General features: G+C 55.7%; 7 protein-coding genes across 7 annotated transcripts; 4 read left to right on the forward strand and 3 right to left on the reverse strand.

Annotated features, from left to right (window-relative positions):
- Positions 1-439: 439 nt before the first annotated feature.
- MAM_07696 (polyketide synthase) lies at positions 440-1,616 on the forward strand (the record flags this gene model as incomplete). The annotated part of the gene is made up of 2 exons (XM_040826494.1): positions 440-1,477; positions 1,527-1,616. 2 exons carry the CDS (start codon positions 440-442, stop codon positions 1,614-1,616), a joined length of 1,128 nt encoding a protein of 375 aa, XP_040675446.1.
- Positions 1,617-2,962: 1,346 nt separating this feature from the next.
- Positions 2,963-4,307, forward strand: MAM_07697 (uncharacterized protein; the record flags this gene model as incomplete). The annotated part of the gene is made up of 2 exons (XM_040826495.1): positions 2,963-3,300; positions 3,383-4,307. 2 exons carry the CDS (start codon positions 2,963-2,965, stop codon positions 4,305-4,307), a joined length of 1,263 nt encoding a protein of 420 aa, XP_040675447.1.
- Positions 4,308-4,882: 575 nt separating this feature from the next.
- MAM_07698 (Aromatic-ring hydroxylase-like protein) lies at positions 4,883-6,375 on the forward strand (the record flags this gene model as incomplete). The annotated part of the gene is made up of 5 exons (XM_040826496.1): positions 4,883-4,969; positions 5,032-5,678; positions 5,738-5,869; positions 5,952-6,051; positions 6,115-6,375. 5 exons carry the CDS (start codon positions 4,883-4,885, stop codon positions 6,373-6,375), a joined length of 1,227 nt encoding a protein of 408 aa, XP_040675448.1.
- A 1,092-nt stretch (positions 6,376-7,467) lies between these two features.
- MAM_07699 (Beta-ketoacyl synthase) lies at positions 7,468-12,982 on the forward strand (the record flags this gene model as incomplete). Its single annotated transcript, XM_040826497.1, has 6 exons — positions 7,468-7,769; positions 7,838-8,123; positions 8,194-8,811; positions 8,878-9,825; positions 9,882-10,091; positions 10,154-12,982. 6 exons carry the CDS (start codon positions 7,468-7,470, stop codon positions 12,980-12,982), a joined length of 5,193 nt encoding a protein of 1,730 aa, XP_040675449.1.
- Positions 12,983-14,384: 1,402 nt separating this feature from the next.
- MAM_07700 (uncharacterized protein) lies at positions 14,385-15,893 on the reverse strand (the record flags this gene model as incomplete). Its single annotated transcript, XM_040826498.1, has 3 exons — positions 14,385-15,357; positions 15,429-15,662; positions 15,712-15,893. The coding sequence occupies 3 exons, from the start codon at positions 15,891-15,893 to the stop codon at positions 14,385-14,387; spliced, it is 1,389 nt and encodes a 462-aa protein (XP_040675450.1).
- A 630-nt stretch (positions 15,894-16,523) lies between these two features.
- On the reverse strand, positions 16,524-18,163 carry MAM_07701 (uncharacterized protein; the record flags this gene model as incomplete). The annotated part of the gene is made up of 3 exons (XM_040826499.1): positions 16,524-17,420; positions 17,502-17,747; positions 17,828-18,163. The coding sequence occupies 3 exons, from the start codon at positions 18,161-18,163 to the stop codon at positions 16,524-16,526; spliced, it is 1,479 nt and encodes a 492-aa protein (XP_040675451.1).
- A 1,322-nt stretch (positions 18,164-19,485) lies between these two features.
- MAM_07702 (heme oxygenase-like, multi-helical) lies at positions 19,486-21,855 on the reverse strand (the record flags this gene model as incomplete). Its single annotated transcript, XM_040826500.1, has 1 exon — positions 19,486-21,855. The coding sequence occupies one exon, from the start codon at positions 21,853-21,855 to the stop codon at positions 19,486-19,488; it is 2,370 nt and encodes a 789-aa protein (XP_040675452.1).
- Positions 21,856-21,887: the final 32 nt, after the last annotated feature.

Consider the following 21,887-nt stretch of genomic DNA (forward strand, 5'->3'; position numbering starts at 1 on the left):
GATCCTGCGCACCTAGCAAAAAGCGCCCCAGGCAATTTCACCCGGCCACGATGCCTCCAGCGCCGGTGCGTCAAACGCAGCTGAAACCTGATACAGTAATATTGTCGTCGGCTCAAGCTGAGAGTTCAGGTCGCCCAGCAGCAGGTGTGCGCGCATAAAACTTGGGCCGACCGCTCAGGGCACCGTCGCCGTCCTGAAACCGGGCTGAAATCCATCATCGGGCGAAAACTGGGTGCCGGAGTTTGTCTCATCACGCTCAGAACATGGAGGCTGGAGCTTGTGGCAGAAGATGTGCTGGTCGGCTTTTGGGAAAGCAAATGCATTCATTTTACCACGGACATAAATAATGTCAGCAACATGTGCTCGACCCGACTTTGACAGCGCACATATTCTATTACCGTCCCATCACCCTCGAGATAATTCAACAATATTGTTCGTCATGAGTGTCACTCTGTGGCAAGATGCGCTTGAAATCATTGCGCAGGAGAGCGGACTGGAGCCCGCAGAGATCCTCGAGACGGACGACATGGAGTTTGCCAGGCTTGGTGTCGACAGTATTCTCGCCACGGCTATTTTGTCGCATCTCCGAGGGCCTCGAGGAGAGGCTCTTCCACAAGACATCTTCAACCAAAAGCCCACCGTTGGTGCTCTGCGTCGTTTCTACGAGACGTCAATTCACCTCACCATTGCTCCCACCCTTACGCCAGCACCAACAACTAAGCTGGATCGCAAGGCAACTCCTGTTCCCCTTTCCATACTTCTGCAAAATGACCCGGTCTCGAGCCGCCATACCGTATTTCTCTTGCCAGATGGCAGCGGCTCTGCCATGGCGTACGCAAACCTCACGTTAATCCACCCAGAAGTTTGCGTCGTCGGGATGAACAGCCCATACCTACGTGAGGCCGGCTCATACCGTTGCTCCGTTGAAGATCTAGCTGCCAAGTGGGTCCTCGAAATCTACCGCCGGCAACCACAGGGACCTTACAGCGTCGGTGGATGGTCCGCCGGGGGGTACTACTCGTACGAAGTCGCCAAACGTCTGCTACAGGATGGACACGCCGTGGACAGGTTGATTCTGATAGACTCACCGTCCCGAAACATCTTTGAGCCTCTGTCTATGGAAGTCGTCAATTACCTCTCGTCTCGAAATCTCATGGGCAACTGGGGCTCACGGGAGGTGCCACAATGGCTTGTCGAGCATTTCCGCTTCACGCTGGCTGCCGTGGGTAACTACAGCCCGCGACCAATCGACTCGGCCGGGGGGATGGAGACGTACATCATCTGGAGTCGCGACGGCGTGTTAGATCAAGACGAGTTGGCCAAGTGTGGTCTCGATCTGAGCGTCAAAGTATCCAGGTTTGTGCTGCAAGGCAAGGACAATCTGGGGCCGAATGGATGGGAAGAACTGGTGCCTAGCAAGAAGATTGCTATTGGAACTCAGTCTGGGACGCATTTAACAATGATGAATGATCCTCATGTAAGTATTGATGGATGTGCAAGCATACATTTTCACTAATCAAAGGCAGATGTCGCAGATGAGCCATCTTTTGCGTGATGCGGTCGTTGGCATCACCCCTGGCCGACAATCACATTGGCAGCGAGTCATCAAGGCATAAGACAGGCACTTGTGTCAGATGTATAACGTCGCGTCTTTTGCTCCAAGCCCTGACATCACGCACCGTCGTGATCCAGCCCTTGCTGTACATTTTTAATATGTGAATAGAAGAATAACTATAGAGGGCAATTAATTAGAGTTGTAGATATATCCACGGGAGCACGCATTGGGCTGATGATAAAGTATTAGAATATCAAATGAGACACACGACTTAACACGGCATTGGGTTATTCAGTAATCGCCAGCGGAGTGTATGTGGATACAATTGTACAGAATACATTTCTGTCCGATGCCTCGCTACTATATTATGACAATTTTCTTCCAGGCATTCCCTGCCGATGCTATAAAACTCTGCAAAGGACGTTGGAGAAAGTTGCAGTGATGCTCCTGGGTATGCTGTAATTGACAGCAGATAATTGCAACATCGGCTTTAGAGAGTTGCCCGTAATATATCTACAATGGCATGAGGGGAAGCGCAGAATTTCGCGAGTAAAAGCCTGATGCACAAAAAGAAAACTCGATGAAGCGTTTTTAGGAAAAATTTAGCTTTCAAAATAAGTTGGGAGTTGCTCTACATGGTTGTTTTGTTGTTATTCATGTAGCGGATAAATCCCCAAGTCGGTGAGAGCCGAGTAGTCGCGATGAAAGGTAGCGGATTCCGCAACAACTTAAGGCCCCCTAAGCTCTGGCGCCTTGAATTGCCGTTTATGTCTAAGCCTTAGCCCCGCCCGCAGAGGCCATCGTGATATCAGTATGGGTCGCACGCACAGGTTGTCCTGGTCCCTGGACTCCTGGCCCTCAGGTACGAATTGAACAACCTAGGATCGCCCCACCGTCCCAACTTTACTCCGTACATGGTAGTTACTCCGTATGAAGTACGTATACTATTCGTAGTCCAAGGGAGATGGAGTAGGGCCGCTGAACCCGGCCAAAGAGTCCGGTCGCCTGTCCGTGCACCAACCACACTCATCAATGCGTCCGTCCCGTCCGAGAGCCGCAGTCCAGTAGTACATCTAACATATAACGTGTCATCCAAGTCCCGTTAAAGTTTACACTACAATGCCCTGGTTTGGACTTTAAAGCACATGGAAAACCCAATTATTTAGTTACCTGTTTAGGTCGGCAGTTCAGGTATACCGTATACATATACCACCTGCCACTCAGACCGTACATGATAAAGAATATAGTAAAGTACAACCTTGGCAAGCAAGATCGCTATTTTTATTTCTCTGAAAAGCTCCATTGCTCGGTAGGGCATGGCTGACCACAACCTATAACGGCATCTCCTCGAGCTGTAAGGCAACAAAAAAAACACTATTGTCAAACTTAGCGGCATCACTACACATGATGAACGCCCAAGTCCTGCCCAGCGAGCTGGTCCTCGCTGGGAGGCAGATGGGCAAGCCGACGGCCCAGATGAAGAGACTACTAGGGGGATTTCCGACGCCCATGCCCGACGCTCCCGTCTCGGTCATGTTTCTCCTCTTGTTCTGCGTGGGCGGCTTCTTGCACATGAACATGTACAAGGCCAACAGCAAGCGGGGTCATAAATTCCTCATCTCGGGTCTGATGTTCGACTTTTGCATGGTCCGAGTCGTCACCTTCATTTTCCGCATCCTCTGGGCCTATATCGGCCTCCACACGTCTGGTGTTGTTCTAGTTGGCATCATGGTCCAAAACGGCGGGTAAGTCCCTCCACTGGTTCAATGACATGGTATGCGCTTGCATGTCATTCACTCGGCTCGCAGCTGACGCCAAACATTTCAGAGCCGTAGTCATCTCTGCCATCAACCTATTTTTTGTCCAGCGCCTCATTCGAGCTATGCATCCTTCTATCGGCTGGCACCCTGCATTCAGTCAGACATCGCTCTTGCTGATCTGGTCCTGCCCGGCTGTTACAATGATGAATCTTATTGCCGGGTGCATCAACGCCTTGGTACCAACGCAGGAGAAGGGGGCTGAGACGGTGCTGAAAATAGGCGGTTGCTGGAACATGATGCTTGCGGTCACGCCTCTGGTCTGGCTGTTCATGGCGAGCGCCAAGCCAGGTCCGACCCCTGAAAACTTTGGTGTTGGCGATTTTCGCGCCAAAGCAAGCTTGCTTGTCTTTGGTGCGTCGCTCATGACGGTTGGAGCAGCTGTGAGGCTCGCTGTGTTCTTCAACCAGGGCGGCCCCGATAGGTTGTTCAGCAAAGCCACGCTCTACATTACTCAGTTTGTGTTTGAGCTGCTGATTGTCTTTGTGTATGCTTTTTTCCGCATCGATCAAATCTACCACATTCCCAACGGGTCCAGTGGACCAGGAGACTACTCTGCAAATTCATGCCCCGTGCGTAGATGGACGCCGGAAGAGATCGAGAGAGAGGTTGGGAAGCTTGGTATCCGCTACGAGATCCTGACATCACGGAGAAGCAATAAGATGGCACCGGTGTTTGCGTTGTTGTATCCATCCTCTAACGGAGGACCTTTCCAAACAGTCGCGAATAGTGAGAAGGAATTACCAGGAGTGCCTCGGGAATACGAGAATAGAAGTCTCCCTCAAAGACCCCGAAGAGTGAGTCGGTTGGACATCTTTACTGGTAATGCTTACCCTGAGCAGCTTCTCCGATCAAAGAGAACCGCGAAGTACATGGAGATGACTCCAACTGTATCTTATTCACACCATGATTATGATCAGCGTCAATATGTGTAACTGAATCGTGAATAGAGAAACGGTACAGCGTCTCTGCTTTCAACACTAGATAAATGTTTTAATAGAACTTGACGTGGTCTTAGTCATTCACTCGAAATACTGGATTGAGAAACACATGGGCTCATTTAGGGACTCAATGTTTGCGGCATCGCGAACACGACGGCGAGACTGACAAAGGCAAGTTACACTATGCGCCCTGGCTCTGACATTTATTGCCGTCCACACGATATTCCAGGGACCCTTCAAGGCCAACCCAATGTGGCAATGCCCACATTTGCATATGGCCATGATGGGTCGCGCTGCTGTGTGTCTGAGCCTTCAAATGTATTGGCAAAGCTCATCTGTGAAGCGTCCTCTTTTTTTCGGAATAAAAAGAGTCCGAAAGGAACACCAACTCTCCGCCCGGACACAGAGGGAAACTTGGGAAGAAACAGCCACTGGCACATCAGAGTCAGGTGACGAGTACATTATAGGCTGCCAAAAAAAAAGAAAAGAAAGAAAGAAAGAAAGAAAGTAGAAAAACTCAGAAAACCCTAACCTATACACTGAGCCTTTGCATTATACCAGGCCATACCATGCCGCTGGACATTGCCATTATCGGCGCAGGGATTGCCGGCTTGACTGCCGCTGTCTCCCTCAGTCGCGTGGGACACCGGGTTCAGGTGCGTGACCATGTGGTTCCGGGCTTGAGATGATGGGAGCTGACTCGTTTCATCACGGGCAGATCTATGAGGCCTCGGCTTTCTCTGGGGAGATTGGTGCCGCCTTGACCCTGACGCCGAATGGAATCAAGGTGCTTCAGCATCTTGGCTTTGACTTCAAACGGGCTAGGACTGTCCAAATAGTCGACTGGGACATCGTGAGTGGCATCGACCTCACCAGGATTTCCCGTCAAGATCTCAGCGCTGCAGCCGATACGTTTGGCGCCCCGCTCTTGGCTGTTCACCGGGTAGACTTGCACAAGGAACTCATGAGGTTGGCCAGCGTCGCTGAAGTTAGGGGGCCAGAAACGGGGCAAGAAATTGAGGGCATCGTGATTCACCTCGCCTCGCCAGTGACGAGGGTCGACGGCCAACAAGGGCGAATCGAGTTTGCTGATGGAACGGTGAAGCATGCCCATCTCATCGTGGGCGCCGACGGGCTGCGTTCTGCTGTGCGCGATGCAGTGACCGGAGGCCCTGACGTTGCCGAGCCCATCAACCTGATCTCGACGGGCCATGGCGCCTTTCGCTTTCTGATCACAACCGAAGAGCTGCATGCAACTGCATACGGACGCAAGCTGTTGAAGTGGAAAACCGCCGGTGCGTGCTTGCTAGCTGACACCAAGCTCGTGGACAAGGAGCGGCACATCATGTGGTATTCCTGCAGAGAGTATGTCCTCGACGAGCTCGTCACTTGTTCGGCGCAGATGCTAATTGCGATGAGTTCAGCGGAACTGTTCAAAATTTTGTAGGGATCCATCCGTCTCTAGACACGTCGGAATTAGATGCCGCTGCAGATGTGCAAGCTCAGATGTTACAACAGTTTGGGCATTTTGATTCAGACATTGTCCAACTCCTCAGGTAACTTGCTCTTCTATCCAGCGACCCCCCCTCTCCCGCGCCATCAACACTCACTGAGAAATTTACCATGACTTGACTCTAGGGACGTCAAAGGTACCAAGTGCTGGCCACTCTTCTCGATGACACCACTATCGTCCTGGACGTTTGGGAAAGCCGTCTTGATAGGCGATGCTGCTCATCCAGTAAGGGACAGCTTTTGATTCACAGCTATATTCCACGTCTCTGACCGCGGACCCCCGTCTCAGATGCTTCCATTCGGCGGACAGGGCGCCAACCAAGCCATCGAGGACGGCGGAGTTCTGGGCAGTGTCCTTGCCGGAGTCGAATATGCCGCAGAGCTTCCTAAGCGCCTGGATCTCTTCAACAGCCTGCGGGTGCGACGCGCCTCGCGGGTTCAGATTCTGTCCAGCGTCCGCGCAAACAAAGAGTATCTTGTACAAGACCAGATCCGTCATTACATGGAGCCAGGAATGCCACGCAAGTATAACGCCATCCCCGTAACCTGAAGCAGCAGCCCCTAACATGAGGATACAATCTAGTGCCCAACTCATTCTCTGGCCGGCTTCTTCACGACTATCAGTTGGTCACTCATGTTCATGATGCGCGCTTTGGAATGCCACTAATCCGCCCAACTTTCCAGATACGATGCATTAACGCACTGCGAGGAAGAACTTTTCAAGTTGAAGAAGGCAGAAACCATTCGTTGACGCCATTTTGCCTAGGAGGGCATGTGCTCCTTGGTGGCCTTGTCTGGCCTGGGCAGTGGCAACGGCACGACCACAAAGTCTTTGCACATACGCCCAAGGCACGTCTTGGTAGAATAGAAGCACAATATCTTGTCAGCTTTCTGCGTCACGGGCAACTCATCGAGAACTGCAATGACCCTTTTCCCCTTTTCAGCCTGCAGGCAAGACAAAAACACCACCCACACCGTAGCCTCTTGAATCACCTGAGTCACGCTCGGACAGTATCCACAGGATTCCGCTCCTTCATGGAAGCTTGCACGTAAAAAAAAAAAAAAACCACAAAACCAAAAAACCAAAAAACCAAAAAACCCAGAAAAAAACGGGGACTGGCGTGATAAAGTTTCATGGCCTGTGGTACTCTACCACCGTGATTTACACGTGGTGTTCTGTGCCGACTATAGATAGGCCTCGGCATTGCACAAACGGCAGCGCAGCCCCCAAAAAACAAGATCCTCACGGAGAAAAAGGCACAGACCGGCCCAGACTAGACGTTGGCGTTGTTCCGCAGTGTCACCACAGACCCTTTCGCTTCCGGAACAGCGATGAAATTGGCTAGGAGCCGTCTTGGAGGGAGGATCAAGAGCTATTAGCAGCAGGCCTCGTGGAGTTGCCAGTTTGGTATCCGCCTGACCTTAATTGCACGGTAGCCAGGACATCTCGTCTAGATAGCTTTCCGTGCGTGGATGGGATATTAATAAACTACAGCTTAGGATTTTGGGTCTGATATGATACTCGCTTTTCTCTACCACTCCCTGTGTGCACATCCCCTCAGACGTCACCACTTTCCAGACACTGACTACGATATAGACGGTCTTGGCGGCAGTTCTCTCTTCACATCCCGTAGACTCAATCATGGAACTTGGTGTGACCAAGATACTCCTCTTTGGGGACCAAACGGTGGAGAAGCTTCCAGCCATCCGGCGACTGGTGAGCCATGCCTCGTCCTCACGGCTCGTGCAGCGGTTTCTGCGAGAGGCTTGCGATGCGGTACAGCTCGAAGTCGGCAAATTGCCTGCGCACTCGGAGGAACGTCGCAACATTGGGAACTTCGATAGCATTCTACGATTAGCCGAAGACAACTCCCGACTGAAGGAGCCTAGCGAGATCGTTGCGACCGTGTTGATGAATATCGTCCGTATAGGAGAGCTCCTACTGTACGGTTGCACAGCACCGCCATTCTCACGTGCGGCGACTTGACAGCGGCTGACGGTGCTCAAACTAGATACGCCGAGCAAGACGTTACGGTTCTCGCCTCGGAAAGTAGTCGCAACTGCATTCTAGGATTCAGCACTGGCGAGCTGGCTGCCGCCGTGGCTGCGGTCGCGCAGGACACCAACGAGCTCGTCGGGCTCGGAGTCGAGGCGACGCACATTGTTTTTCGCATGGCGCTGGAACTATTCCACCGGTCTGTAATGGTTGATCGCACCAATGGCCCCTGGGCAAGGACGGTGCTGGGTATTTCGGCTGATCGCGTGCGCAAAATCCTGGTAGAGTTTCACGAGAGCCATGTAAGTCATTGGAACCCCCCAAATTTCCGCGCAAGAAGCCTTGCTGATAAACGTTTGATGGCGCGTACAGTCAATTCCTCGCGTGCGACGGGCATGTGTTGGTTTCCTTTCAGATAGCTGGCTAACAGTCTTTGGCCCTCCGACGACGCTGCAACAACTTTTTGAATGGTCAGCCGAGCTGGAAGACGCTCCGCATATCGAAACCGACGCCTGCATGGGCGTACATATGGAGACGTTGCCGGAGCTTGATCTGGGTCGGATTCTTGGCTCATCAGCATGGCTAAACCGTGCCCCAGGGCGCACCACCACCATCGTCTCCCCCTATACGTGCCAGCCTCGGCGGCAGCAAACACTGCGAGGTCTCCTGGAGGAAATATTGATGGATGTTGGTCAGAGGACGTTGCACTTGGCGGCCGCCACCGATGCGATTCTGGACCTCGCTCGGACAGACAAGCTGCGTGTTGTTATGCCCGGCTACACGAGCCATGACGTCCATCTCCTGAAATCACTGCAAAGACGTGGCATAGAGTATTCGGTCATGTCGCACGGTGACCACTTGGCATCAAAGCCGGCCCGAGAGGGCTCAGGCCGTGTTGCCATTGTTGGCATGTCTGGCAGGTTCCCAGGGAGCAGCGATGTTGACACCTTTTGGGAGGGGCTTTTGCAGGGCAAAAGACATGTTCAAGAGGTTAGACCTTAAGCCTCAAACTGCCACCCCCTGTCTATGGTCATGTGTCTCACTCGTTCATGGCAGATTCCGAGTACTCGATTTGACCTGGAACAATGGTACGATGCCACGGGGAAGCAAAAGAACTCGACAATGGCACGGACAGGAGCTTTCCTCGACAGGCCAGGCATGTTCGACAACCGGCTGTTCCACATGTCACCCAGGGAAGCCATGCAGACAGATGTCCAGCACCGGCTGCTCATGACAACCAGCTACGAGGCCTTGGAGATGGCAGGATACTTCCCCGACGGCACGCCCTCGACAAACAGGGACCGCGTTGGCTCCTACTTTGGCCAGACGACGGACGATTGGCGAGAACTGGCCTTTCAACAAGGAGAAGACATCTACTTCACCACCGGAAGCAACCGCGCCTTTGGACCGGGCAGGTTACAACACCATTTTCAATGGGGAGGTCCGTCTTACAGCGTTGACTCGGCTTGCTCCTCGAGCGTCGCAGCCGTCGGCCTGGCGTGCTCGGCGCTTCTCGGCCGCGAATGCGACATGGCCCTGGCTGGTGGAGGATCCCTCCTTCTTTCGCCATCGTGGTTCTCGGGCTTGAGCCGTGGTGGTTTCTTGTCCACTCACGGTGGTTGTCAGACATTCCACGACGACGCCGACGGCTACGTCCGTGGAGAGGGTGTCGGAGTTGTTGTCCTCAAACGGTTGGAAGACGCGCTGGACGACCAAGACAACATCCTGGGCGTTATTCGCGGCTCTGGACGCAACTACAGCAGTGACGCTTCTTCCATAATGCACCCCTCTGTAAAAGCTCAGCAACAGCTGTATCGCGACGTTCTGGAGAGCAGCGGCGTGGATGCCAACAGCATCTCGTACGTGGAGATGCATGGAACAGGTACGCAGGCCGGCGACTTTACCGAGATGTCTTCCGTCTTGTCGGTATTTGCGGAAAAGCGAGGCCCGGACAATCCCCTCGTTGTCGGAGCCGTAAAGGCCAGTATTGGCCATGGGGAAGCAGTAAGTCACCGAAGGAGAGGTGTGTTCCGAATGACGTCTGTGCTAATACCGCCCAGGCGGCCGGTGTTTGCGCTCTTATCAAGACCTTGATGATGCTTCAGTCTCGTCGGATCCCCCCTCAGCCCGAGCTCCCCGGTCCTGTCAACCATCGCTTTCCCAACCTGGGAGCCCGCAATGTACATATTGCGGCACGCAACATGAGACTCGAGGCCAGTCCAGTGGCCGAGGGAACACTGCGCGTGTTCCTCAACAGCTTCGATGCCTCGGTAAGACTAGAGCGCCAGGTTGACGCAGACTGCGGCACATGGGCTGACGTGACAAATTGCAGGGAGGAAACTCGTGCTTACTGCTCGAGGAAGCACCGCCACGGGCCGTAAAGGATGCAGACCCTCGATGCCATCACGTCGTGACGCTCTCGGCCCGCTCCCAGAAGTCGCTCATTGGCATCAAGGAGAGGTACTTGGCCTATCTACGCCGGAATCCGGGCATCAAGCTTGCCGATTTGGTCTACACGACAAATGCTCGACGCACGCATGGACCGTTGCGGTATGCCGTCGCTGCATCCTCAGTGGACGAGGTCATGCAAGGTGTAGAGGCGGACCTCACCCGGGGGGGGACACCAGGACATGTTGGGGAAACACCAGCGGTGGTATTCATATTCACAGGCCAGGGCTCCCAGTATTCCGGCATGGGGTCGCACCTGTGGAAGACGTGGGCCGCATTCCGCAACAAGCTTCATGACTATCAAACCATGGCCAGCGCGCAAGGGCTCCCCCATTTCCTGGACCTCATCACGGAGAACAGCGCATCCTCGCAGCAGCCAGGTTCGGATGCCGTGAAAGTGCAGTTGGCCATCCTATGCCTGGAGCTGGCGTTGGCCGAGCTTTGGCGATCCTGGGGCGTCCGGCCCGCGACGGTCTTGGGCCACAGCCTAGGCGAATACGCGGCCCTGTGTGTTGCCGGAGTGCTGACGGTGAGCGATGCTATCTACGTCGTGGCCAAGAGAGCGCAGATCATGGCCGAGGCTCTGACGCCACACAAGTACGGCATGTTGGCCATGAACCTGAGCGTTGATGATGCGCGGGAAGTGCTCTCCTCTGGGAAGCACGTCTCGTGTGCGGTGGCTTGCATCAACGCCCCCAGGATGACGGTGGTGAGCGGCCCGCGGTTGGAGCTAGAAGAGCTTCAGAATCAGCTCAAGTCGGACGGAACGCGATGCACTTACCTGCCTGTTCCCTACGGCTTCCACTCCAGCCAGCTGGATCCAATCTTGGCTCAGTTCGAGGCTGCCTGTCAGGGCGTCAACTTTTCCACGCCGCATCTCCCCATCGTCTCTTCGCTTTTGGCCACGTCGGTCCGGGGAGACGGGACATTCTCCCCCGGCTATCTGGCGCGGCAGGCGCGCGAACCTGTCGACTTTGTCGGAGCACTGGCCGCGGTGCAGGAGCAGAGGTTTCCCTCCCCGGTGTTCCTTGAGATTGGGCCCGATCCCGTGTGCTCGGGCCTCGTGAATGCCTCGCTAGGTGCCGATGGCACCAAAGTGCGCTGTCTGGCTTCTATGCATCGAGAAAAGGACAATTGGGCCTCGATATCGTCGAGCTTGAGAGATGTCTACGTGGCAGGCGTCGCCATCGACTGGCCAGCCTATCACCGCGAGTTCAAATCCTCGGTATCCTTGCTTGACCTTCCAAAGTACTCGTTCGAGGAGAAGGAGTTCTGGGCGCCGTTCCCTGGCCGAAGCTCAAGGGCCATTGGAGAGGCCGAGGCCGACCAGGGCCAACCGCACGTCGTCAAACCGTCTGTACAGGGGTATTTCACGACGACTCTGCAACGAGTCGTCAAGGAGACAGTCCAGTCCGACGGATGCTCGGTCACGTTTACGTCGGATCTGACAGACCAGGACTTGCGCACCGCTGTGCGAGGTCATGTCGTGGCCGGCGCCGAGATTTGCTCCAGCAGCATTCTCCTGGACATGGCACTCTCTGCGGCCCAGTATGTCTATGCAAAGCAGACCTCCGGCCAGAGCCTGCCGTTTCCACTGACGGTGCGTAACTGCTGCTTCCACCGGGCCGTTGTCTTTGCCGAGAAAGCCGCGCAGACGGTGGAAGTTAGTGTCAATCTGGCCTCCTCGTCCAAGACTGCGGATGTCCAGTACCGCTGCCGCACGTCGGGCGAGTCTTACGAGGTCGGGACCTGCCAAGTCGTCCCGGGGCCGGCGGGCAAACCGGCCCAAGCCGGGTTCCTCGCCCGGTCCCGGATGGCGGCTCTCAAGGCGTCGGCAAGCCACCGGCTGGGCAGGCGCGCCGTCTACCGTCTATTCGACAACATTGTACGTTATTCTGAAGAGTACAAGGGGCTGGACAATGTCCACCTGTCCGAGGACATGCAAGACGCCATGGCGGAAATCAACATGGCACAGGCCTCGGCTGCAGGCGGCCATTACCTCCACCACCCATTTTTGCTCGACTCTATTGTCCATCTGTCCGGCTTCTTGCTGAACAACGGACTCCGCTACTCGGACGAATGGGCTTGCCTCTGCACTGGTTTCGAGGAGTGGCACTTGCTCAAGCCGCTGGATCCCGCCAACGTGTACACCGGGTATACCTTTATGGAAGAGTCCTCGTCGACGCGCAATCTGGTCACTGGCGATGTGTACGTCTATCATGGGGACGACTTGGTCTCGGTGCTGGCGGGCCTGCAATTCCAAAAGATGAAGAGGACGGCGCTCACCCATCTGCTGCGTCCGCCAACGGTCCGCAACGCGGCCAACGAGGCAAGCTCATATGTGCCTGCGGCGCCCCAAACCAAAGCAAAGGCGTGGCCAGCTCAACCCATCGCTACGATTCATCAGGTCAACAACGTAGCGGGCCCGGAGGTGCCTGCCCCTCCGACCCCGGCAAGCATGAACGGTGGCGGGCAACCCGGCCTGGTCGATGCGCTGTTTGCCATCGTTGCACGCGAGGTTGGCGTTGAGCGGAGCGACTTGAACGGCGACATGAGCCTGGAAGACTTGGGTGTCGACTCCCTGATGGCCGTCGCAATCATTTCGGCCGTGCAACAAGAAACTGGCGTGGAATTGCCGGCCGCCTTTTTCCTCGATAACCCTACAACGACGGCAGTGACGGAGGCAGCAGGACGGTTGAGCGCCTGTTGCTAGGTCTTGGGAGTCGTAAGGTCTTGGGAGTCGTGGTAAATGAAGGAGACGAGCAAGGAAACAGCGGCAAATAGAAAAGGGAACCATGTCAGCTTCAAAACTGCAACTTAACGTAAGAAGTATAGTGTTTTTTTTTTTTTTGAAAAAAAAAAGAACTTAACAAGTAAAGCGTTTTTTCTCCTGGGTTTATAGCAGCCCATTCATGTTTCCCACTAAGCGTGTTAGATATATAATGACAGAATTTCTTGGTAACATAAACCTATTTGCCTTCACAACACGCCGTCATTATCATCAAACACCACAGTTTAGAGATTATTTCGCTATCAGCAACCAGAGTCTCCAGCTGATCATCCCGTCTGATTACATCTCGTCTGATTAATCGGGTCATGATTCTGTTCTGGTTATTTGTATGCGTGTTTTGCCCCATCATAGAGCATAGATTGCTCCTTGTCTGTCTTCAAATTGTCTTTCAGCTGCCGCCTGGTAACTATGCCATCATCGCGGCCTTGCCTCACTCTTCACACGGGCTCAGGCTTGCTCCGGAATTGCGTGTTGCTCGTTCGCATTAATCAGAAGACGAATACGCCGTTGAAACGTTTTCTTCGGTTTGTACGGAATGAAGGCGTCGAATAAACAACTTGTCGTCAGGCATTTTCCCCTCGTAGGAGCCTTGAGGGCGTCAAGGTGAGACTGCGACACAGCACACGAGAAGAGATGCATATGTGAATTATCTTCTGGGTCGGAGAACAATACGCAGGACTACAGCCCAACACGTTAGGTCTAGAGGTTAAACGACGTCATGTTGGAAACACCCGCCAGCTGGTAACTATAATTTGTACGCAGTCTAGAAGTCCGTTTGAACAAAATAATTGTAGGCCGTTATCGGAGCAACGTCGCTTCCCACCGAAAGTTGATCCCGCTAAGGTCTCAGTCTAAAAGGCAACGGCCCAGTGGCCTTTTTAAGTTGTACTTGAGAACTTCTATGATGACGCTTTGGACGTACAAAATGGTTGGCTTGCACGATCCCGACCGTGCATTGCAATTGTGTCAAGACAGCCATGCCGCTTGCTATATGGTCCTTGTCACACGGGGAGGCCACCTCAACCACCGAGGTCGGCCAGCGACGGCATATGGTCGCGAGATCACGACTCACGATAGAAGTCCGAGCTCGCGAGCCCAGCTCAAGGACATCGTACATGTCTCGGGTATTCACGGTACACTTCTGTCTCATGACAAGAGCTTGTCTGAGGGCTTGGAGCAAGTGCAGCTTGATTCGCATGTAACACACTTTGGTATGAAAGGTCCTCGGTCCTCGGTTTTCTAAAGTGTCCTTCGAGCCACACGCTTCTATACATGCAATTTGTTTTGCGGCACGCAAGAGTAGAACTTGTGTGGGTGGTCTAGTCTAAGTATTGTAGCGATCTATAAACTTGATGACTTTTCTTCCGGTAGAACTTCGCTCGAAACCGTCTAGATTCTCGACAAGAACAAGTCGAAATCGGTGTTCGTTGGCGGAATACGCATGCACAAAGGTTCTAATTTGCTCCGCGAGGTCTTGCTCCGGCAGAAGCTTCGCGCTTGGTGGAGAGCGCAGCAGCCGAACCTCGAGGGACGACTCCAAAGATGGCTCCAGTTTGTCCAAGATGATCTGCCACTGGAGGACGCCACATTCCTCAGCATTGAGCAAAGCCGTCAGGCCTGCAAAATCAAGGTACTCGCCATCCCATTCGAAGCTGAAGCGGCGGTCTCGGCCTTGGAAGCGAAGGACGCGCAAGAACGGCCAGTATTCCTCGGGCAGCAAGGGTCGTGCCGTGACGGGAAGGGGATGAAGAGATCCGATGTCACCTGTATCATAGCGCACCAGGGGATGGCGCAGGCGCGACAGCGATGTTTGAACGACGGTGCCATTCTGCCCCTCGGGCACGGGAGCAGGGTCGGAGCCATCGTCTTGGGATGAAGCGGAAACGATCTCGACCAGCATGGCGCGGGTGTCAAAGATGAAGTTTGCTTCACCCGTGTGCGTCTCCTCTCCTGTAAGGTCCGGGTTGCTCAGCGCCCAGGGACCTGCTTCAGCGCTGCCCAAAATGGAGCATATCTTGACATTGTTGCCAAGAACAGCTTTAATGTGTGCTCTCTGGGCGGCAGTAAGCACCTCCGAGGTGTAGATTATCTTGTCCAGCCTCAACAGAGCGCGTGTTTCCTCTGGGAGGGCCGATACCTTGTGGATAATCTGGGCCACCTGGCTGCTGTCGCCAGTCAGGACGTTGATGTGGTACTTGATCAGCAGACGAATGATGTCTTCGGGCGACATGTGGTTTCCGGCGCTGAGGACAGAGGCCCCGGCGTTCTCCAGAATCTCCAGCACAAGATCTAGGGATCTAAATCGAGTGTCAGCAATCACACGACCGGCTTGGCTTGGCTTGACTGGTCGATGCAGGCACCGACGGACCTGTAGAGCTCACCGGCACAGTGAGTGGTGAGGATCCAGTCTCCATGCTTGACTACTCCGGTAGCTCGAAGAAGGCGGCCGAACTGGGCCCTGTGTCTGCGGTTCTCATGCACATCGGTGGCGAAGAACAAGGGCTTTGATCCAAACCCGCCTCCCGTGATGCTCGCATAGACACTGTGACGGTACGTGTTTTGGGGGCTCGGATCGTTGACGAGACGCTCAATAGTGACGTAGCTGACGAGTCAGGTCCGGACTAGTCCTGCAGTTCGATGGAGCTTCTTACAGGTCTTTCTTCCGGAGCAGAGGCTGCAATCTTGGGCTTGCAACTGCCGGCTGCTCCCTTGACTGCTGCAAGATTTTCTGGATGGTCTCGGAGTCCGGTGGATACTGAACGTCTCGGTCATAGAAGGGATGGAATTTGGACACGACCAGTACATCGTTCAGTGTGTAGTTGTCAGGAGCCATATTGTGACGATGGTGTCGAGCAAAGATTTATGCAAGAGGCCGTGCTCGTGCTGATGGATGTCGTGGTCCGGGCCAGGCCAGGCCAGAGCTCGGCGGGCAGGGAAGGTCTGTTATGTGCAGAAGCAGTTTGCCATTACGGAGTACGTGCTGCCCAGCTCGGTTTTGGCATCTTTCCCCAAGCTTCTTGTGGTGGAGAGTCTCGGCGGTTAACTCAAAGCAGCGTAAGCTGCAGACTGCAGCTGCACTTGCGGAGGATGAATGCAGCCACGGGATCACTGTAATGCAAGGTGCAAGGCCGGGTTCAAGTGAGGATGGGAGGCATGCCAGGTAAGTTTCTGCCGTGTCTTGGTTGGCAAGCTTTCCACGGCCATTCACTTGATGGGAGGGATGCTGGAGCTACCCTTGGACGGCCCAACCAGCCAAGACGACCGTCACTGGGTAGATGACATGGATACAGACACTCCGCAGAGACGTGGAAATCGAAACCATCAAACGACACCCTACTGAGGTTCCGAGAGACAGAGAGAGCTTGGAGACTGTAGACGTTGGGGGGCGGCGGCATGATTAATGAGATCGGTACGACCGCAACATTGTCCCCATCTCGGCAAGGTGACACGGGAATGGGCAATTTTAGTCTCGACGTACAACAGAACACAGCCACGAGCCGCCGCTACTTATGGCGCAGATGCGGTCAGCGCTGGTTCGCCATATCCCGAGGCCAACAAGCGTTCCGTGTACGACGTGAAATGTCCCGACGAGAGCGTACCGCACCCTTGCGCCGGAGCTGTCCAATACCATGTCGTACAACCGAGGTGTAATGCGCCGCTGTACGACATACGCAGCTTCAGTCGCTAGGCCAGGACTCTTCATGCGCTCCAAGGTATCAATCCACTTGTCCACGGAAATGCTATCCCCGAATAGAATGCCAACTCCCTTGCCACCACGGATGGGCTTCAGGATATACTGATGCCTTATTGCGGGAGAGCTCTGCGACTCTAGGAGAAGCTGTCGCAGCTCCGCCGAGCCGGCCAAGATTGTCTTCGCAATTCCCCTGTCGAGCACGTCTGCTTGGGCCTGGGAAAGCACGTTTCGCGCCACCAGCGGCCCAAGTTCCTCCCTCACGATGCCCAGCATGCGCTTGTCGTGGACCAACAAAAGCGTCCTCATGTCGTTGAAGCAAAGCAGACAGACTTGACGAAGCATGTCGGGCTCCAGCGCCAGCAGCTCACGCTGGTGTAGCTCCAGGCCCAGCTGCAAGATCTCCTCGACCAGCTCGCCCTGGTGCGTTTTCAGGGCGCAAGATGAATTGCGGACGTCGGGTCTGACGACGCAGTAGAGCTTCTGCCGACCCTTGTTGTCTGGGTCAGGCAGCAGCCTGAGGTCCGCGGGCGTCGTCAGCCGCGGTCGTACCCCGAATCGGCGCTGGAAGTCATGAATCATCATGTGAATATCCATTCCCTTTTCGTCGCCCTTGAGAAGGTGGAGGGGGACGTCGATTCGAAAGAGCTTGAACAGGCCCTCGAAAACCTGTGGCACGTCAGATCGGAAGCTCGAGCATGGCCGGAGACGAAGGAGGCAACGAGACTTTTTGCCGTCGCGGACACGTACTCTCGCTGGGCTCGTCGCAGCAACAAGCCCGTGGGCCTTGACGCCCATGTCGTCGAGGGCCTGCTGCCCGTACGCCTGGTGCATAAAGCCGTTGAAGCTGAAGCGGGCGTTGATCTCGGTGATGCGAAAGTTTTCAACCGGCGCGCCATGCTCACAGCCATTCTCGACCATGAAGTCTGGCCTCCACGCGCCGCGGCATTTCGAGTACTGCTGCAGGTTTCCTTGCAGGGCCTGGTCTTGGAGCCACTGCTCAACAGCAACATGACACGGTTAGCCGTCGACGCTTGCTGCGCTCCTCCGTGACTTGACGGACGTCTCTTGCTCACCCGTAAAAGGTCTTCCTCGTTGCGGCTCAGGGGCATGCGGTCGGGAAATCGCCTCTCGCCGTCGGTCCACCACCGCTCGACAATGTCGGTAATGGCCGTGGTCAGAGCCTCGTGCAGCTCCGCCAGTTGCGTCTGGTGGTGTTTGGTGATGAGGATTGGCCGGGGACAGGAGGCCTTGTGAGAAGACTTTGGCCACAAGTGAGCAGGACAGCTATTGACGAGACTGGCCTGTAGGGCGTCATGTTCCCGCGTATAGATGTCCTTGTCGGCGTGGTGGTGAGCGACCGGCACGTAGCCTTCGCACCCCAGCCCAACATGGATTTGCTGCATTTGCATTGTACGCAACGGCACTCGGGACGACCGCTTTGGATGTAAGCGAGACTGTGTTTGGAATGGGACAGAGCGCAGTCCAGTCCGAAGGCAATGGTCAGCTAAATGCGCACTCACCTACAGAGAGAGAGAGTACACGCCTTGCACATGCGAGCGAACAATGTCCGGCCAAGGCCCGGTGCTGCTTCCGTCGTTGAGTCGCATGGAAATATCGAGTACTCTGGACTCGGTCCTCCGTGGCCAACCCCCCTTCCCCCCCTGGCCCCCGTCTTCTGCATGTCATTCTCGATTCTGATGCGCGGATGGCAAAATGGAGTCGTGCCCGTTGACCGCTATTCCTGCGGCTGAAGAATTTCGAGACATTATTGGCGACAAGTTCAGCTGTTTCCTCGCACGGGAGCTGGAACTGTGGTTGACGGGTCGTGTTTTGCATTCCAACCTGGCCAGTATTCTTCTTTTGTACTCGGCATGCATGCGGGAGGTTCATAAGAACTCCGCCTTGTTGGTTGTCCTGGGTAGTACGCGTACGGAGCACCGGCGTGTCACCGTTGATGGGTTTCATTGCCAAAGTCTAGACACGCCCGCCTGAGCTTGCAGCAAGCATGACTCAGGTGCGTCTGGCTGTGCCATGCATACTCCCGTAGACGTGGGTGGCGGCGTGACACTCTGCCAAAACATGAAACATGGGAACCAAATCTAACCAACAGGCGCAATATCCGGCGTTTATTTGAGGCACCCGCATGTATATCCAAGCCAGGCAAGGTCGAGTGGCCAATAATTTACTCCCCTTGCCGTATGAGATGTTACTTGATCGTACATCGCTCCACATGGCCCCAGAAGACACGGGAAACCTCGTCCTTGTACAGCAAATTGCTTTGAGCATCTCTGGCGAGGGCAGATATGCAGTGTCAGGTACAGTCATCCAGGCAGCCTACCTATCGGAAGCCTCTCGTCCCTGTTTGTACAGGGCCGCGAGACCCTCTTCCATCTGTGTATGCATGGACTATAGTAATATGGTCGTGCCCCGTACATGGCTCCGAAGGTGCTCCGGCAGCCAGATTTGTCCAAAAGCACATCTGTGCCGCCAAGTCAGGGAGCTGAGCCGAAAAAAGGGGGTGTTGCCGCGCATGTCTCTGAAGCTGTACCGAGTGTGTCCGTACAGAGTAATCCACGACTTGCTGGCATCTTCACACGCGATGGTGTCGTGTTCATCACGTCGCACGGACGGCAAAGAATGCACGTACTGTACTTGAACTACATGTCCTGTCCACGGGGGACATGATTTGCGTGACGGCGAGCTCGCGGCGCATCGTGAGACAAGGGAATGCTCATGGTCCATCAGCCGTGACGACACTTCCCTTGGACGAACTCGTCGTCGTCTCCTCGTTTAGATAGACACATTCTTGTATGGCACCCATGCCGAGCCGAAATCCCCTCTCCAAGTTTCGGTACTGTGCGCCGTCCGTGGCCCGTAGCTCCTCGGCACACACCTCCAGACTCATCTTCTCCCTGGCCAAGATGGCGTCCAACGCGAGACGGGTCTCGGGGCCCAGCAGCCCAGGGGTCCTCCCGACGGCGCTCTTGAACTTGACAAAGGCCAGGGCCAGGCCCAACAAGAGGCCTAGGTTCTCAATGGGCCGGACGCTGCATCTCAGCATGTCGCTCGCCAATCTGGCGCTCGCCTCACCCTGGCCCTGGCTGGCGGCTAGGCGGAGGACGTCTTGGAGAGACGCAGGTTCGGCATGGGCGCACCGGTCCATGTGACTGATCAGTTCCAGGCCGACGTCAACCAGGCTGGTGCGCGTGTGCCGCTTCAGTTCGTCCATGCCCGCCACAATGTCGGTTTCCCTCTCGAAGCCAGCCTGGGCCCGGAGGAGACGCAGGATGCTGGCGTGGAGCGGGCACGCCGTCCGCGAGGGCACGTTGATGGTGTTTTCCAACAGGCCAATGTGCGCGAACCAGAGGGCGACCGTGTCTGGCAGCCGATCCTTCGACGGCGGCTTCAAGGGCTCCTGCGTTTTCCACGGCTCGGCGCCAAGGGCAGCAGGGTCCCGAGACGCTGCGTTGGCGGTGCTGGCCGCGTCGCCGCGTGTGGAAGACGGTAACATGACGGGATGATGACAAGCGGGGTCTCGGAGCTCCCCCACGGCGTCCGGCGAGGCGACTGGCCGTCGTTGAGAGAAGCTCCAATACAGCGACGGCGACGGCGACGCCTTCTCGTCGGGCCCCAGGGCGTCGATCCACGAGCAGAGCGTCGCCACCTCGTTGTTGGTAAAGGCGCCAAACATGCGCCCTCCCCACGACAGCTCCCGCACGAGGAGGCTTTTGCTGCTTGCCCCGGCAACCACCCACGGCCTGGCTCGGCCGAGGGCATCCAGGAGTTCGCGTTGGCGGTGCTGATGGCGACTGGCCGGCTTCCACTCGTCTGGGTCCAGCCACTCGGATAGGCTGCGAGTCCCGATGCGAACCTTGCTTTGGCAGTGAAATTGCTGCGACACCAAGGCCTTTGCCCTGAAGATTTCCATCACCCGCGTGCTCAGGGCGGCGGCGTCGGGCAGGACCCTCGGCACTGAGGGCTTCGCCGAGGCGGCACGGCCTTGCTGGCCCCCGCAGGGATGGCTTCCTTGTGTCTGAGACAAAATGTATCCTATCTGGACGCGCCTCCATGCCTGCTCGGCGGCCGCCTGGCCCTCGGTAGCGAGCACCATGTCCACGTACCGCGTGGCGGCGTGCGTGGCCATGGCCGTGTGTCCCGAGTCGGCATTGTCTATGGCAATGTGGATGAGAAAGTAGTACGGGTCGATGCCCAGGCCCTTGAGCTCGTGAGCCGCCTGCATCGTGTTCACCGTGACCATCTCAAAGTGCATGTTGTAGCCGAGAATCTCGGGCAGAAACTCCTTGGGGAACAGCGATATGAGGAGCTGGGCCACGGCCGCCTCCCACGCCCCGTGGTTTTCCATTCCGTCCCATTCGGCGAGGTTGATAAAGTCGGCGCTGTGGCCCTCCGGGAGCGGGCGGCCGACGTCCTCGAGGAGTTTGCGGTAGAGGTGCACGTGGTGCTTGGACAGGTCGCCGTCGCCGAGCTCCTCTGACAGAACCTGCCAGGCATCCTTTGTGACGCCGCGGAGGGCAAAGGGGGTCGTGATCTTGTGTATGTGGCCGAGCCAGGCGCCGTCGACAAACTTGACGGGCGCGTGCTGGACGAGCCATGCTCTGGCGGCCTCGACGCTTCCAAACAGCTCGGGGCCGTGTCCCTGCCTCCGTCGCTCCAGGTAGCCGGCCCATTGCGCCAGGATGTCGATGCGTACGTCCTCGAGGAAGCTCCAGATGCGCCCGGCATCGTACCGGTCGATGCCGAGGATGCCGTCGTGTGGCGTTTTCAGGGCCGCGGATAGTCCCTGGGAAAACATGGCCAGGAGCTCGTCTCGCGCTGCTTCGAGAATGTCCGGGTGGTCCTCGAGATGCTGCAGCCGAAAGAACATGTCGCGGTACCATTGTGTCGGTTTGCCGCGGCGGGTGCCCGGCCCGAACCTCTTCGCATCCTCGGAACGGACAGGTTGCGTGTTGATGGCCGACGCGAGAATGGCCCTTTTCCGGGTCCGTCTCAAGCAGTATATCGCGGCCGGAAGCAGGACAGCCAGGGGAAGGACGAAATGGCAGTGCAATATGACAAAGGCGTCTGGCAAGTTCATGTTCATACTGACGGACGGTTGTGGCGGAGAAGCCTTGG

This window comes from Metarhizium album (genome assembly GCF_000804445.1).
Source record: "Metarhizium album ARSEF 1941 chromosome Unknown scaffold_35, whole genome shotgun sequence".
NCBI lineage: Eukaryota > Fungi > Ascomycota > Sordariomycetes > Hypocreales > Clavicipitaceae > Metarhizium > Metarhizium album.